The sequence below is a fragment of the Pan troglodytes genome, chromosome 4 (genome assembly GCF_028858775.2).
Source record: "Pan troglodytes isolate AG18354 chromosome 4, NHGRI_mPanTro3-v2.0_pri, whole genome shotgun sequence".
Lineage (NCBI taxonomy): Eukaryota > Metazoa > Chordata > Mammalia > Primates > Hominidae > Pan > Pan troglodytes.
In genome coordinates, this window is record NC_072402.2 from 124,630,548 (window position 1) to 124,647,592 (window position 17,045).

A 17,045-nucleotide genomic window follows, 5' to 3' on the forward strand; every position below is an offset into this window, starting at 1 on the left:
CTTCCCCAAATGAGCACACATGCAGGGCAGGCAAGAGCATGCTGGATTTGTCTTAGTTGTTAATTCACCTTCTGGCTTCACTGTGACACACATTTATCTCTACATGACATTCTCAAGAAAAATGATTAGGACAGAATCACAGCAAGGAGTGTGGAAGAGGGAGTTTTTTTAAAACGTCAGTTAAAGAGAAGCAATGAACCACGAGGGTCCTTTAGGTAAAGGACCCCCACTCCTCATCTCTTCCTCTTCATTCTTGATCTTTCAAAAAGAAGCACAGGAAGAGGACTAGGCTAGCAAGGGTGCTGGTAGGCTGCATGGTGCCTCTGTACCCATTAATACCTGTTAACAAAAGGCACCCCTTCCTGCAGGAGGTGTAGCCCTTTCCATGGGGCAAGGCTTGGAGGGGATGAAATATCCTCCAAGAGTTCAGAATCCCCTATGGGCCCTGATGCCGATGGAGATCAGAGCCTCTCACAAGGAGGTCCCAAGCTGGTGACCTGGGAAGGGAGGCACTGATGCTCTGCCTGGCTGCCAGGGGTGTCCTTTCACCACCCCACACACAATCTACTCCTTGCATCTTGGACTCTGTTTTACTTCACAGGGCAGGGATGCAAACACGAAGGAAAGAGGTGTGGCACAGGCACAGTTTTAATGTGCAAACCCTTCCTAATGCAGGATCCCCATTGAACGGCCTGGGACCTGGCTGCCTTTGATGATGCCATATCTCATCTCATGAACCAAGATGGCAGGAATTCTCTGCAGCCAACCTTGACAGGAAATCATCCTGGAAATCCGCTGCTTCCTTAATTCATGGAAGAAACAGGGAGAAGGGGTATGGTCCTCTCATGAATGTTGTGCCATTCAGTTGAGACGTGTCACGGGTTCACCTGACAGCTCAGGGACTAAGGCTGGGTGGACGTCATTTATTAAGTATATTACAGGGCTGCAATTCACCAGCTACCAAGTTGGACTCTTTGCTTTGGAAATTTAATGTGTGGCAGCTGCGTGCAGCCGGTGGTGTCCAGCATTTTAAAAAGGTCAATTAAGAAACGGTTGATGGTGGTGCAGCTAATGACAGCCTAGGGGGGTGAGCAGGGCGGAGTAAACAGAAGGGCTGAGACATATATTACTGGAATTGAAGTGTCCAAGTGAAGCGTGGTGGGGAGGAAATCTATTGTCACAAGCCATAAAGCACATCTGAGTTTTGCAGCGGAGAGCAGTACAGCTGTTTCCCTCCCCAGGCAGCGCTGGGGGCAGCCAGTGAATGGTGGGCTCGCCTACAAAGGGGACACCTGCATCAGCTCCATCAATTTGCAGACAAAAATCGCTACCCTCCTCGCTGCCTGTTCCTTTGCACTTCTCGTTCTCCCACTTGGAACACAAGGCAGATGCTGGAGTGATACTCAGAATGTGGGTCATGTTCTAGAATTCCATATTTTAAGCATTCCGGAAGCAGGGCTCCGCCCCTCCTCGCTGCGTGTGGGCGGGCGGACAGCCGGGAGCCTGAGAGTCAACCCCAGCCAGCGCTCTCCTCAGAAGACATCCGCTCCTGCCTCGGTGCGCGCACAAAGCAGGCTGCGGATCAGACCCTTTACACTGCGACGGATAAAAGAGGGACACGAAACCCTTAGAAAAAGTCTATTTCGGACTGTGACAGAATTGGCTCATGGTTGGGGGAAGGCACTGTGTGGGGCTCCTTTTTAAAGAATCAGACAAAGGGGTCTTAGAATAAGTGCAGGGCTGCTAGGACAGGCTTTTTTTTTTTTTTTTTTTTTTTTTGCCACATCTACCTGTCAAGCTAGAAATTCAATAGAGCAATGGGAATGCTAATTGATATGCAAAACAGGTCTAGGGTTCCTAGAAATGTCTAATGATCCTCCAATTCATTACGAATGCCGAATTAAGACATGCACTAAATGAGATGGGAGTGAGAACAGCAACCTTTTTGCTTTTCCTTTTTTTCCTTTTAAAACCTGCTTTGGGAAACTTCACAGGTTTTATCATTAAAAAAAGAGTACTGCAATCAGTGGGTTTTGTCTTTCACACACTGGATGTTTATTATTAGAAAATAGCTTCTATCAGCTGTCAGTACCAAACAAGTTGAAAGGAGCGAGCTTCTCACCATATTTTTTTTCCTCCTTAATGATATTTAAATAAACAGCTCACTGTGTGGAGAGTTGCCACGCCCTTTTTCCCTTTAAAAACTGAATAATGAAGTTTAGTACAAAACATTCTTCAAATATGACTTGTTCTGCATCTGTTATGCTGTCTCCTTGAGTAATGGACGCGAAAGAGATGAAAAAGACCACTCAGGCTACCAAAGTACCCCAAAGAATTCATACGAGAAACTGAGAAACAAACTAACTCAAATAAGACCCAACCAAACCAAGAAACCAGTTTTTACGTTGGCTTTTTGATTTTGATTATCATCTAAGTTTAATATATATATATATGTGTGTGTGTTTGAAATAGTAATAAAAAAGGAAGAATTGAATTGCATCCGTAGCAGGACAACCTTCCTCATACGTTAAAGAGGTGTTCAGAAAATTCCATACAGTATCTGCTAAATAAACATGTTTGGCAGCTTAGCAAATATCATATGATTGCAGCATCCATCATTTGAAGTAAAACAGCATTTGCTTTCTTCTGGCGGAGGTCGTTGCTTGGAGTGATGTGCTAATATGCTCTGGATGTTCTTAGACCCACAGGCTTAAGGAAGGGCTTGGGGGTCGCTCAGTGCATGACCCCAGTGCAGGCACTTCCAAACCCCAAACAATGAATCAACCAACCAACCATACAAACATCAAACAACTGTCTCCTTTGAGTTCCTCTTGACCGAATGGAGGCCCAGCAAGGACGGCTGGTTAGAAGGTACATTGACAGACTTTGGAATGAGGAGAATCACCCTCTGATTGGTCCGACGCCACTCGTTGTACAATCGACAGTGGTACCTAAATGACACCTGGGGATGGGAGAGGAAAAGTAAGAGAAAAGAATTCAGGTCAGCAGAAGTGGATAATCAATACAAGAAACAAATATGTCATTTGAAAGAGCTTCAAAGAGCTGGAAGCACTATGGCAGGGCAAGAACCCTGGGAAAATGGCTCTGGCACGCAGTGAGTGTTGAGAGATTGGGCACAGCCAAAGAGCACCCTATGTGTGGACACATGGGCAGGGCTTGCATGGTGGCTTCCTTTGTTCCTCCTCATACCGGGTAAATTCAGGATATAAATGGGAAAATGAGGTTATTTCTGAGTTTGGATTTATTTTCGGACTAGTGGTGGATACAATGCCAGCCCTCGCCCAGCTGTGTGACCTCAGCAATGTGCCTATCAGGTGCCTAGGTTCTTCTCTGTTAGATGAGTGGGATGCTAGGGCTTCATGAACCTTCCTGCAAGTTAGACCCTGCACAACTCAAAGGATCCCATTCATACTATGATACGAAGCACACCCTTTGTACTGTCCTGTGGACAACCTGCCCAACAGCCTGGTGGCCCCAGTGGGTGATTCCTAATTGCATCCAGCTCCAGCATTCTATAGCTTCCAGTAAGGAAATCACAGTGTGGCCACTAACTCCCCTGATAAATCTTCTCGAGCCTCAGGCTAGGTGGGGCACGACTCCCTTGGGTGCCCACTGTGCCTCAAGCTTACCCACATGGCACTGAGTGTCCTGAACAGCACTGTGCATGTTTTTCTCTCCCCCTGCACTAGAAGCATCTTGAGAGCAGGCGTTGTGTTGTGTTCATCTTTGCATGCCCAGCACCTGTTACAATGTCTTGCACTTAGGAAATTGCTCAAGAGAGTTTGCTGAGTAAATGAATGAGTGAATAAGCATCCTATATTTTCTGATTGCAACACTGCTTCAAACTTAAGCCTCTCTCTCTCTTTTTTTTTTGGATGGAGTCTTGCTCTGTCACCCAGCTCAAGTGCGGTGACATGATCTCAGCTCACTGTGACCTCTGCCTCACGGGTTCAAGCGATTCTTGTGCCTCAGCCTCCTGAGAAGCCAGGATTACAGGCATACGCCACCATGCCTGGCAAATTTTTGTGTTTTTAGTGGAGACAGGGTTTCACCATGTTGGCCAGGCTGGTCTCGAACTCCTGATCTCAAGTGTTCTGCCTGCCTCAGCCTCCCAAAGGGCTGGGATTACAGGCGTGAGCCACTGTGTCCTGCCAAACCTCTCATATAATACATGATGGTAGAAGCAGTGACATAATCATGCCTGAGAGATCCTTGTCTTTTTTTTTTTTTTTTTTTGAGACAGAGTTTTGCTCTTGTTGCCCAGGCTGAAGTGCAATGGCGCGATCTCGGCTCACCGCAACCTCTGTCTCCCAGGTTCAAGCGATTCACCTGCCTCAGCCTCCCGAGTAGCCACCATGCCTGGCTGATTTTGTATTTTTAGTAGAGACAGGGTTTCTCCATGTTGGTCAGGCTGGTCTCGAACTCCCGACCTTAGGTGATCCACCCACCTCTGCCTCCCAAAGTGCTGGGATTACAGGCGTGAACCATGGTGCCCGGCCAAGGTGCTTGCTTTTTATGTACATATATTGGAATGAGATGCTTAAACCTGTAGTCTGTTTTGGAGAAGGCTGGCATAAAACATTGATGGACTGTCCAAGAAATTCAGAGTCTGATGTGTAGGTAAGTGCTGGAAAGGAAGGAGCCCATGAGCTTGGAGTGACAAATCAGGTCTGGGCTGTTTAATTATCTGGGAGTAGGTGTGTTGTGTTGATCCCACTAAAGGTCTATGGTGGTCAGAAAGTAGGCTGGCCTGATGACTTGGTCTCGAGTTTCTGGAAGTAGATGAAAGGCAGGCCCTTGATCAGAATGGGCTTTTTAGTCTTCATGGCAGGATCATGAAATCATGAAATTCAAGGCCACTTATTCAAATTTCTGAGGCTAGAAAGCAGATGCCACGGGCCGAGTGCCAGAGAGGGTTGAGTATGAAAATATACGCTTTTAAATTCACACAGATGTGCTTTTCTCCAAAAGTCCCTGAACGTGCTAAAGTGGATCAGTTTGGTTTTTTTTTCAAGCGTGATTCTCTTGTATCTATTCTGTCCTGCTGCTGCTTGGTGCCACTCACGAATGTAGGAGAGGCAGGCTGGGAAGCCAGCTGTTCAGGGCCAACAGCGGGAAAGAGGTGGAATGCAGACAAGTATTATACTAATAAGGAACTTTGGCAATATAAGAAGTCTGGAATCTGGGAACATTACGGGAAAGCTGGATTTCAAATCAAGAGTCCCCTTTTCCATGATGCTGAGAGCGGTGCACACTGGCATTAGTAATTGGAGAAGTAGTTATGAGTGCAGGCCGCAGGCTCCGGAGCCAGGCACACGGGCCTGCAATCTGCATCCTCTACTTAGTGGTTACGTGACTTGGGGAGGTTATTTGCTGTCAACAAGCTTCAGTTTCCTTGTTTGTAAGATGTGAATAATGATATTTGATGTAATGCATATAAAACACCTAGCACAGGGCACAGAGCATACATTTTAGTGTTCTTGGGCTGGTATTTTGTGTGTCTTAAATATAAGAAAGAATTTTGTGACACCCTTTAGATACAGGGTAACAGAAAAAGAAAAAACAAAAAAAGAGAGACAGAGACAGATTGGGCTATTTCCTTTAAGGCTCTGCTCTCAGCGTGGTCCTGGACCAGCAGCAGGCTGCATCACCTGGGAGCTTGTTAGAATATCAGAATTTTGGGCCCCACCCAGACCTAAGGAATTAGAGAGTGCATTTTAACAAGATCCCCAGGTGATCCGCATGTGCATTCAAGCCTGAGACGCACTGCTTCAAGGAACACAGGGAGTCAACGACTTAGCAGGTCTCCTGGTTCCTTGGCCAGGAAATTAAAAAATTCAGCCCACTTGTGTAGACAAACAGATGAGATCTTATTATACATTAATCTATTTTAATTGTGGTTAATCACTACAGTCTGCAGGCAAATTCAATCAATAAGAAGAAAGCAACATAAGAAGATGCTTCTTTGTCAGGGAAAATAAAGGCAGTTGAGCACAACGCCAAGGAGACCACAGGTTTGCATTGCCCTGGGTTAATGCTACTTCTCTAGATGCTCCAAGACACTGCATCCCTGCAATGCAATATAATTGGAAAGAAAGGAGGTCTAATTTAGAAGAAGAATAAGGCAGCAAGGAAAAAGAAAACATAAAAAGATGCTCCAACAATAATGTTAGGAATTTCACTTAGATATTTCTTAAATTTTTGAGTTTAGGAGAGAGGAGGAAGAGAGTATAGGGCCACTATTATAAAAATACTACTCCTTATGGGATGGGCTTCCTGAAGTTTCTAGTTTATTCATCTAACTAACCTCCTATCATGGGCAAGTCTGCTGTACAAAGAGTTGTGATCGCATGAATATTATGAGAAGGGTTAGAAAATGTTAGCATGCACTCTTCCCATTAGGGAGGTGACTGCGGCTGGGGCAAAGGTGTGCTATAAAGTCACAGCAGGCGGCCTGGTGCAGTGGCTCATGCCTGTAATCCCAGCACTTTGGGAGGCCGAGGCAGGCAGATCACCTGAGGTTGGGAGTTTGAGACCGCCTGACCAACATGGAGAAACCCCGTCTCTACTAAAAATACAAAATTAGCTGGGCGTGGTGGCACATGCTTGTAATCCCAGCTACTTGGGAGGCTGAAGCAGGAGAATCGCTTGAACCTGGGAGGCGGAGGTTGTGGTGATCTCGGCTCACACCACTGCACTGTAGCCTGGGCAACAAGAGCGAAACTCCCTCTCAAAAAAAAAAAAAAAAGTCACAGAAGGCTTTGGGATATCTGATTACATATTTTGATTTTGCCCTTTCTCTCTGGAAGTGGTGTGACTTAGGGATATCGATGGGACTAGGCCTTGGCAAACGGCCTCCTCAGCAATGTGCCCAGCTCACCTATCTATCTCTGACTGCACTGGGGAAAAGGAGTATAGGAGTGAATTGGTCATGGGGAAATACCGCTGAATACCCTCAGGATGCTTGTAGGCCATGTGGGGGATGTGTCTAAAGCAGCCCCACAGTGAGCCTTGTTGGGACAGCATTCCATTGGCAGTTCCCCCTTTATAAGAAGAATTTAAACAATCAAACCATGGGACTGGGAGTCAGACTTTGAGGAACCGGGTCGCTCATTCATTCCCTTCTGTGCTGGACACTGGTTGCATCAGTGATGCAGTGAGTGGAAAGACTTCCTGTACATGGTGCCTCAATTCTCCTCCAAACTCCAAACTGGGGCTGATACCAAGTCCATTACCGACAATTTCTTCATGTTTAATGTGGACTCAGTTCTCAGCCAGCTCTCTTTGTGTCTGTCTACGGGTTTCAAATCACCTGTGACATGGACAGTGATGTTTCTAGGACACCTCTCCCTGAGCTCTTAGGGTGGAGCTGACCAAGGCCCTGGCCTCCTGGGGCCCAGGTGTGCTTCTGGAACACAGCAGGTTCCAGAAGGTGGGACTCCATGAGGGTGTGTCAAGGCTGGACCTGCATGGCCACGTGTGCCTGCGAGAAACTCCAAGGCACTCTGAGGCGTGCAGCGTGAGCGCTTGTCCTTCTTCACAGTACCAGGGAGGCCCTTCCAGGAACGGCTCCTCTGAGGAGCCAGGCTTGGACTGACACCGTGTTTGTTTATCTAAGACATTTTCACAGCATATTCTCCTTAAGCTTGACAGCTTGTTTACAATGGGTTTCTGCCGCAGGGCAGTTTCCAAGTGCTGTCAGCTTCTGAATTACGGCTCTTGCCAGGGCCGCTCAGCACAGCATTTATCTGGGACGGAGTTATTCTATATTCAGTAACCTATTGCTGAGCTGACTCCACAGCACGTTTTTCACACCAGTCAAAGGGGGAGAGATGCCTTCTTTCCCTCCTGCTACTTTGCATTCTATAAAGGGCAGGAGGAGGGTGGAAGCTGGGGGAGCAGGGAAGCCAGGAAGGAGCCTGGGGCCAACACTCTGCTAGGTGCTTGCATGTATGTTCTCAGACGTTATCTCACTTACTCTTTGCAATAACCGATTGACCTAGCGGTTATCAATTATTTCCTGTATTTTTTTGTACAAGAGGAAGGATGAACAGAGAGGTTAAGTATCCTATTTGAATTTACACTGTTATTAGGGTGATAAATCTTGGGTTTAAACACAGGGCCCTTGGATTCTAAACGCATGCATAGCACTGCCTGTGAGAAACATTTCTGGAATGAAGTATGTTACCATTTTCCTGAAAGAGCCTAGTCTAGGTACCTTTTCTACCCAAACCTTCCTTTCACCTGAGATGGGAGATGAAACGAGGTCACATCCATTTTTTCTTGAGATAACCTTTCTATTCTTCCTTTCTTCCTTCTTTTCCAGCCACCTATCACCCTGTTTCTTTCTTGTTAGATAAGTGTATGTTTTACAAAGCAGGATTTCAGAAAGGCCTTACATTGGTTTTGAAAGCCCAGCATTTAAGCTCACTTCATCCATCCTTCATCATAGGCACTCTTCTAAAAAACATTATAGACTAGAAAACCTCCAAACATGGCAAGAACTTATATTATTCTCCAAAGTACTTTCCCATAAACACTTTGACTTAAATCTCATAACACCAGGGGAATTTGGCAGGATGGGCATTACCACTATTTCCACTTGACAGATGAGGACACTGAGCCTCACAGAAGCCAAATGACTTTCCCAGGGTGGTGCTGTTGACCAGGAGTTACATAGTGCTGCTTAGACTCCTTCATTTCTTATTTCTAACCCTCCTCCCATCACAATGGAAGCTACTGGAACAGCTTCGTTGCCTGATTCAAAATGAACCAGGATGAACTTTGGAAGCGTAGACTTTTTTTTTTTTTGAGATGGAGTCTCACTCTGTCGCCAAGGCTGGAGTACAGTGGCACGATCTTGGCTCAGTGCAACCTCTGCCTTCTAGGTTCAAGCAATTCTCCTGCCTTGGCCTCCCAAATAGCTAGGATTACAGACATGCACCACGATGCCCAGCTAATTTTTGTATTTTTAGTAGAGACAGGGTTTCGCCATGTTGGCCAGGCTGGTCTCGAACTTCTGACCTCAAGTGATCCGCCCGCCTCAGCCTCCCAAAGTGCTGGGATTACAGGCATGAGACACCGCGCCCAGCTGGAAGCGTAGACTTCTAAAGGAAGCAATAATAGTTTTGCTTGGGGCTTCACTAGCCTGGGAACAGAATGTCTAAATTAACCATAAGACTCAGATAAGTTCTTAGCATTAGAACACTCCCTCTTTACTGAAACTGAAATGTATCTCCTTACTGTTTGAACACTCTCACTGGAGGGGAGGCACAGAGCTGGAAGAGCCATATGATGAAGAAGAGGGAAATGAACAGGGTCGTGGGAGTGGCAGCTGGAGGAACAGGGTCTGGGAGACACAGAAAGGGAGGAAGTATGTGCTAGAAGCAGCTTCCACATGCTGACACTGTGCTATGGGATATGGGAATGGTATACTTTAGACAGGAAATACATATTGAATAACAGTGGAACGTGCTCAGATTAGAAACGAGCAGGCACAGGAGAGTAATGCCAGGAAGCAGGGGGCCCAGCTTCTGAAAATATTCTAGAAGACAGTGATGTCCTTCCCTGTAGCTCCCAGAGGAAAGCATAAGGAGAGAGATCAAATGTTGCATTTTGTGGGTGCTGTCAACTGGTACTCAAGCGATCAACTTACTGCATGAAGTTAAAAGTTAAAAGAATGAAAAAAGTGATATGTAAAAATTCTTCCTCACACACAGCGAGAACACTTATTGGGAAATGGCCTTTCTTTGGTGGCAGCTTCTCAGCTAGATAAATTAGTGCTTTTATGGGCAGCAGAGTCAATATCCCAACACACAGAATAATCACCAGGCAAAGTGCGGCTCCACAGCCTACGTCCAACAAAGACTTTAGGCTGTGTCAGGACGTAAGAAGGAAATAACCAGCAGGGAGGATTCACGATCTGTGCAGGCAGTGACAGCAATAGCAGCCAAATGCATCATTCATAATATACTACAATCCTGGCAAAAATGAGAAACATAAACAAGGGAAAGAAAATGCCAAGACTCATAACAGATGGAGTCCTAGACTACTAGAGGAGAGAAACGTCCATGGTGTGTCTGTGTCTTTGACTGATGGACACCCAGAAGCCGAACTTTTTCTTTATGTGATCCGCCTTAGCAGCACAGACACACACACAGACAAACACACACACACACATAGTCATAAACCAAATCTCATGCTCCCGCCAGCAATCGAAGGTCTGTTTTCTACCGGGCAGGTGAGATGTGTTACAGACAAGAGGAAAGGCTTGTGCCAGCTGTGAGGCTGCCAGCTCCAAATGGCCTGAACCCCAGCCACGGCCCATACTTACTAGTGTCCAAAAGAGGTAAATAGTGAAGAGTGCGACAGTGAGTGCAATCAGTCCGACGGCTTCCAGCCGACTACTAAAGTGCAGGTGGTCCACGGCGCCCCGCAGGCACAGCCAGCCCGAGATGGTGGCCAGGGGAGTTATAAACAAGAAGCACACCATGTCACCAAACAGAGTCCGCTTCTCATGCTGGGGGCCAGGGTTTCTCAGCCACTGCCAGGTAAAGGGAGACAGAGAAGAGCAAGGGAGAAGGTTAAATGCCAGTGTGGAGTGGAGACACGCTGTTCTGAAGTTATCTTTGCCTTCAGAACCTTGGGAAAAGGCATTTCTGACTTGTTATGAGATAACAAGGAAGTGTTCAGGGCTCATTCCCATGCTCCACCCCCTGAATAATAATGATATGATACAAATAACAATAATAATTTATAGTGTCCTTGCTGTAGATGACCTACTTTTTGTGAAAATAGTCGTTACTATTCAGAATCACAATGATCCCATGTGGAAGGAAGAGAGAATGTTACGCTTGGAAGGTGACAGCTGAGGTAGGAGAAGTTCAGTCATGTGTCCAAAGCCTTCCAGTGTCTTGACCCTGGGAATATGTGCTGGAAAGGGTTGGGTTGCTCAAGCCCCGCACATTCCCAAGACAGGCCTGTTTTTAGGACTGGCTCTTGACCAGCTTCTGAGAGATGAGCTCTGAGTCCTAGTAACATTTTACCTGATAAGAGTATTTTGCATGCCAGAGGCCTTGGGCCACAATACTAGTATGATGAGACACTTTATGCCAACAATGTGATTTATGGTGAACACCTATTTTTGCCCTGGGAGCCTGGAGTTTGAGTAGCTGAGGTCAGTCATGCAGATATTGCATGTCTGTGTGACTGATCCCAGTCAAAATCCTGAATACTAAAGCTCAGGTGAGCTTCCCAGATTGGCAAATACTTCGCCCATGTTGTCACAAATCATTGCTGGAAGAATTAAGCATATTTGTTTGACTCCACTAGGAAAGGACACATGGAAGCCTGTGTCTTGTTTCTCCTGGACTTCACCCCATGCACCTTCACCCTTTTCTGCTTTTAATCTGTATCCCTTTGCTGTAATAAACCATAACCATAAGTATAACAGTTTTTTCTGAGTCCCGTGAGTACTTTTAGTGAATAATTGAGCCTGAGGATGGTCTTGGGGATACCCAACACGGAATAATACTCACCTGACCCCATGAACTCATTAATGCCCACTCTTGGCTTTTGGATCCTGAACCTCCTCACTTAGGACCACCTCTGACATCTTGATTATGCTGCCATCTTGACTGAACTAATCCCCAAAAGGATGGGGAAAACCTCATGCTTGTTGAAAGACTAAATAGAATTTCTACAGTTAGGAAAATAGGATGGCTGTCCTCCCATTTGGGTACCTGCTTAATGCTTGCTATAATGCTTTCCAAAATCCATTCGACAATAGATTTAATTCAGTGCTTACATACTGGTGTCAATTCACATGAGTAATGAGGCCTGATAGCTCTTCTTCAGATTAGCATTGAAACACTCTACAGATAATTTGACATTCCCATCTCACTGTTCCATGTAGTAAACAGAGGCCAAGGAGTCCAGAGAAGGAGTGGGGTCAAACACAGATGATGGGGTTGGGGTGAGGAGAGACACTGGTACTCTTTGCCTTCCATCTTGTCCCTACCAACAAACAGGGACCTAGCATTGACTGTCTGCTGATGCGTGCCCAGCAGTGCCACACAGCTGGCTTGCCAAACAGGAGCACTGGCTACTTGCAGCCCAAGTGGCCAGGGCAGCAAATCCTACAAAACCACTGGGAGGAAGAGAAGGGCCATGATGGGTGAGACAAGAGTGGGTGGGGCTGACAGGAGAGGGAGGGGAAGGCCATGCTCAAGCATGGAACGACAAAATAGAAAAGCGGCAAAGAGGGAAAGAAGTTGAGGAAAGAGCAGTGTAAGGCCTGGCAAAACCCCAATGAGTGAGTAAAAGAAGCAGGAGGTAAAAGGCACCAAAGAAAGTTTTCTGGGAGGTGCCCTTCCTCAAATGTTTGCATGAATCCCCAACACTCCGCCTTTCAGGGACAAGCCACCTTAAACACGGGCTGAAATGCTGAATACAGTCAGTTTCACCTCGAAAGTGGACACAAATAAATATTAAAACATAGATAATGGGGAGCTGACTTGTCTGTGAATTTAAATACTGCATTATATTTAATATAAATACCAAAATAAGTGCAAATGATATTAATCCTGCCATGTGTTGTCATGCCACCTCAGACATCTCAGCAGCTTCAAAGAAATTCAAAGAGCTCTTATTAATTAACATGTTCTTGCCTGAGCACTGGGAATATCACTATCAAGTGGAGAGTAGAAATAGGGCGTTATTGTATCTTAATTTTATAGAGGCTCAGTAAAGTTAAATGATGGTGCCAGGTGATTCAGAAGCTGAACTGAGAAGAGGATCGAGATCTCTACTCTTATTTAGATGTTAGTGAATGTTCAAAAATTAAAATCGCAAGACATTTAGACATCCAGATTATTAAACAATGGTGACCAAATTATAGCAAACCAACCCAATTCTCCTCATGGTTCGGGTTTTCCCTGGAAGCAGATAGACATCTGGTGTACTCTTCTCTGTACTTCCATTTTGGAACAGTAGGCCCTGAACACATATGCTACCGATGTCCACAGAAACACTGACCTCATTAGCTAAGACTTCCCTTCCTTTCTTTTGCTTGGGAATTCTGGATGCATTTTATTAAAACTAACTTAGTACTTTACTTATTTATGTGGCCCTTGACATTACCCTATGAAATGACTTAGATATGGAAGGAGGGGAGGAGGTAATTACGAATCAATGTTTATCTCTGCCAGATGCAAAATAAATGTGCAAAGACAAACTAGAGATTATGATTGCTTGTTTCCAGTTTCCTGTTTTCTAATTGTTCTTTGATCTTCCGTATTTATGTGCCCATGATCACCCAATAAGATGAATTCTGCATCTTGTTAACTCTAGTTTTGGGGGGTTCGGCTTACTCTTTGTGTTGTTTGCTGCTGGTTGTACTTAGGTATGGAGTACTTTACATGGTACTATTATGTTAAATTGTGTATCTTCTGCAGAGCTCCAAATGTTACTTATCAATTACACAAACGCAGGTTTGTGAGCAAGATCAGTAGCAATCATCCATCCTCATTGAGGAAAAGAAAAAAGTACCCTTGGCCATGGTAAGAGCTACTAAGTATCCAGATATATCCATATATCGACACACAATATTAATACAAGCAAAGTTTATAACAGAGAAAATTTGATTACAGCTTATATTCCTAGCAATATGGAATTGTCTAAATAAATTATGGAATTTACTTAACATAGAATACCATACATTAATAGCAATTTCAAATGCTAATGTACATTTTATATTTACTGGCATGACATACTGCTGAGCAGAAAAAAATTCTAGTGGACAGAATGTATAGTATGATCCTATATATGTAAGACATATTTACACAGAGACAGGGGGCCACCTAGCAAAATAATAGCTATTCTTGGTGGTGGCATTGTGAGTGGTTTAAAACTTTTTTTGTACATTATTTTCTTTATAAAATGAACATGGATTCCTTGTATAAATATATGTATATATATCACTTGTGTACAAAACAGATAGAAAGGGAGAGAGACAGACACACAGAGTGAGAGAGAGGGACAGACAAGGCTGTCAGGGGAGGCAGATGTCTAGCTAGCACACAGCAAACTAAAACAGCAAAACAGCTATTACTGAGAGATGGCTGGGGCAGGCTCAGTGCTACAGCTTGGAGTTTATTATGCAATATCTCACTAAGTCCTCACAACAGTCCTATGTAGTAGGTGATAACAGTATCCCCATTCCATAGATACAAACACCAGGTAGCAGAAAGTTTAATAACTCACCTAAGGAGAGATAGCAAGTGGGTATCAGAGGTGAGATTTAAACCAGCCTCACATGTTCTTTTCCTTGTTTTCCTGCTAACATTTTCTTTTTGTACCAAATGGCATTTGTGTGTGTATGCTTGCGTGTGCAAGGTTTTTTAACTTTTCAGCTAGGTGGGACACATTTAAGTCCTGCCGTTTTATTGGGTACATCTGGTAACTGAATGTTTAGTTGGCTGGCCAGGATTTGATCACGCTAGTTTCAGAAAATTTTCTTAGGCTCTTATTCTGGTCTGTGTCAGTTCTTTTGCCAAACCACGATGAGGTCTAATTTCTGGGTGTTTAATCTCAGCTACATTATCATGCATTGTGACCTAATTCATAATAGACAAGGGGTTGACCTCCTTGATTACTGTTCTATTACATTTTTGGCTCTTATGTCTTCTACCTTTCTTATCAGTTATGGGGTATATACATTGACTATTATACCTGTTCTGTAGTAGTATCCTCGTCTCCTAAGCATTAATAAAGAACAGGAAGAGGCAGAAGGCAGGCTTGTTTGTGTGTCTGTCTTCCCATTCAAACTTACTTTACATCACTGATGTCTAGCACGTGGCCTGCCTCATATCAGGCACCTCATGCTAAATGAATGAGAATAGCTTATGTCTCTTCAGCCCCTACTATATGCCAAGCACTATCTTATATGCTACATCTAATAATTCATTTACTCCTCAATAATCTTAGAATCATTATTATCACTGCCATTTTATAGATAGGGAAAATGAGACACAGAGAATTTAAATAACTTACACAAGATTGGTTGTGGCTTTAGTTCATGAAGTCTAGCTCCAAAGACTGTGCCCCTAACCATTCTACTATATCATAATTCTTAGTAAAGCATGGGGTCAGGAAGTAGCTGGATGGAAGGGGAGGAAAATGGTTACATCTTAATTGTACTTATCAGTACAAGAAGGAATATTTACTTATTGAAGTTCCTCTGGTGTGAGATACCAATTAATTTATCCTGCCCACTTGTGGACAGCTTTTGCAGCTCAAATGCCATTCTTGAAGGGTCTTAAGTTTGACCTTAGTCTTCAGCGTATACTTGGTGGTTAGCTATATTTTAAAAGCCAAGGTCAATGATTGAGACTAGTAAATTTTGTGGCATTTGTCTCCTGGTGGATCCACTCATATGGCTGCCAGGGATTCCGTGGGCAACCAAGGGCACCCTTCTGGCATCTTGTTCTCTGGTTCCATCAAAACATGCAGTACAGAGATCATGCTGTTGAAAGCCCCAGCAGTGAGCTGCCTATTTTTCTGTAGAAATCTCATTCTAATCACTTATTTCTGAACCATGACGTTGATCAATCCTTGGAAATAAGTACAATAAATAAACAAACTAGAAACCCCACCGTAATCAGCACTGAAGGGCCTGAGACAGAAGAGGGGATTAAAGCAGCACTCTACTACCTTGCCACAGCATCATTCACTGGCTGTGAATGTACATCTAAGGTAAGCCAGGTACCAGTGGCTACCTTCAAGGTGGGTTAAGTGTGGATTTGGATTTAATTACAGTGTCAATATGTTAAATCCCCTACTGGTTGGTGGGGAAGAGGGGGTGCCAGAGGTGCTGTGTTACAGAACTTTAAACTCTGCCTCCCAGGCTCTGAGTTAATCAGCTTAAATCCCCAAGGTAGACAGGACACTGTGCAGGTCAGTTTGTACTAAAACCAGATTACACTCTGGTGGCTAATAGCTCTGATCGATAACAACCCTCCCCATGAATCTCCTTAATGAGAAACCATCACAAGAATGAAAGAAACTGATAGAAAACCATAATAAATTTATGGAGCTAGAAGGAAAAAAAGAGAAGGCATAGTCTCACAGTGTTTACTCACTTGGGCTTATCTGCCTGAGTCTCCTGTTAGGCTGACACTTGGCAGAGTTATTAACCTTGCCTTTCTTGAGATGGGTCTTATTCTGTAAGCCCAGCACATTCTACACTAAATTCTCGCTTATCTGGGGAGCTGGAATGTGAGGGGGGCAGTGTAATGATCAGAAGGTAAGTGATAGGTTTCTTGCATGATTTAAAATTGAAGATGAAAGTTGAAAATCATGCTTTTCAGTTAACTTGAAACAAAGCAGAGAACAAAAACAAACTCCTACTAGTGTTTTAAATCCCTGAACTCCACAGTCTGTCAATGAGTTTCCAGGACAGCTGAAGATGCACAGAAGGAAATTCTGACTCCAGGGGACCTTAGGAGATGCATGCTTCAGATATCCATCAAACCAGGCTTGTAACAAAGCATCTCAAAGGAGAACTTTACAGAGTATTTGCTCATGCTTTGGCCTCTCTCCAAACCTCTAGACGTGCACATTCAACGACCCAGTCAACATCTCTGCTTAGATGACTAACAGACAACTCAAACTTAATCTGTCCAAAACAGAACTCCTGATTAGCACGTACCTCATAACTCCTTTCCGCTGAGTGTCCTCCATATCAGTAAATGACCATCCACCCCTGTCACTTAGTCATCCTGTTCCATTCTGTGTCTTTCCTCCTGGGCTAAGGGACTTGCCCAGGACATGGTAAGTCCTATTGGCACTGCCTGCAACATACACCTGGAATCTGGCTGCTTCTCTCTGCCCCACTACTGACATCTCAGGCTAGGTCGCCATCATCTCCTACTTGGGAGGCAATAGCCTTCCTGCTTCCACTCTGGCCACCCTGCTGTCCAGTCCCAAAACAATAGTCAGGGTGAGCTTCTAGAAATATAAATCAA

General features: G+C 44.5%; 1 protein-coding gene across 3 annotated transcripts in view; it reads right to left on the bottom strand.

The window, feature by feature from the left end:
- Positions 1-2,031: 2,031 nt before the first annotated feature.
- The window catches only part of MARCHF3 (membrane associated ring-CH-type finger 3), a 163,003-nt gene continuing 147,989 nt past the window's right edge, over positions 2,032-17,045 (bottom strand). For all 3 annotated transcript variants that reach the window (XM_063810186.1, NM_001280477.1, XM_009449511.5), the window contains 2 exon segments: positions 10,355-10,564; positions 2,032-2,962 (listed from right to left, as the gene is read on the bottom strand). In XM_063810186.1, the coding sequence (XP_063666256.1) occupies positions 2,804-2,962; positions 10,355-10,564 (369 nt within the window). In that variant the 3' untranslated portion in view covers positions 2,032-2,803.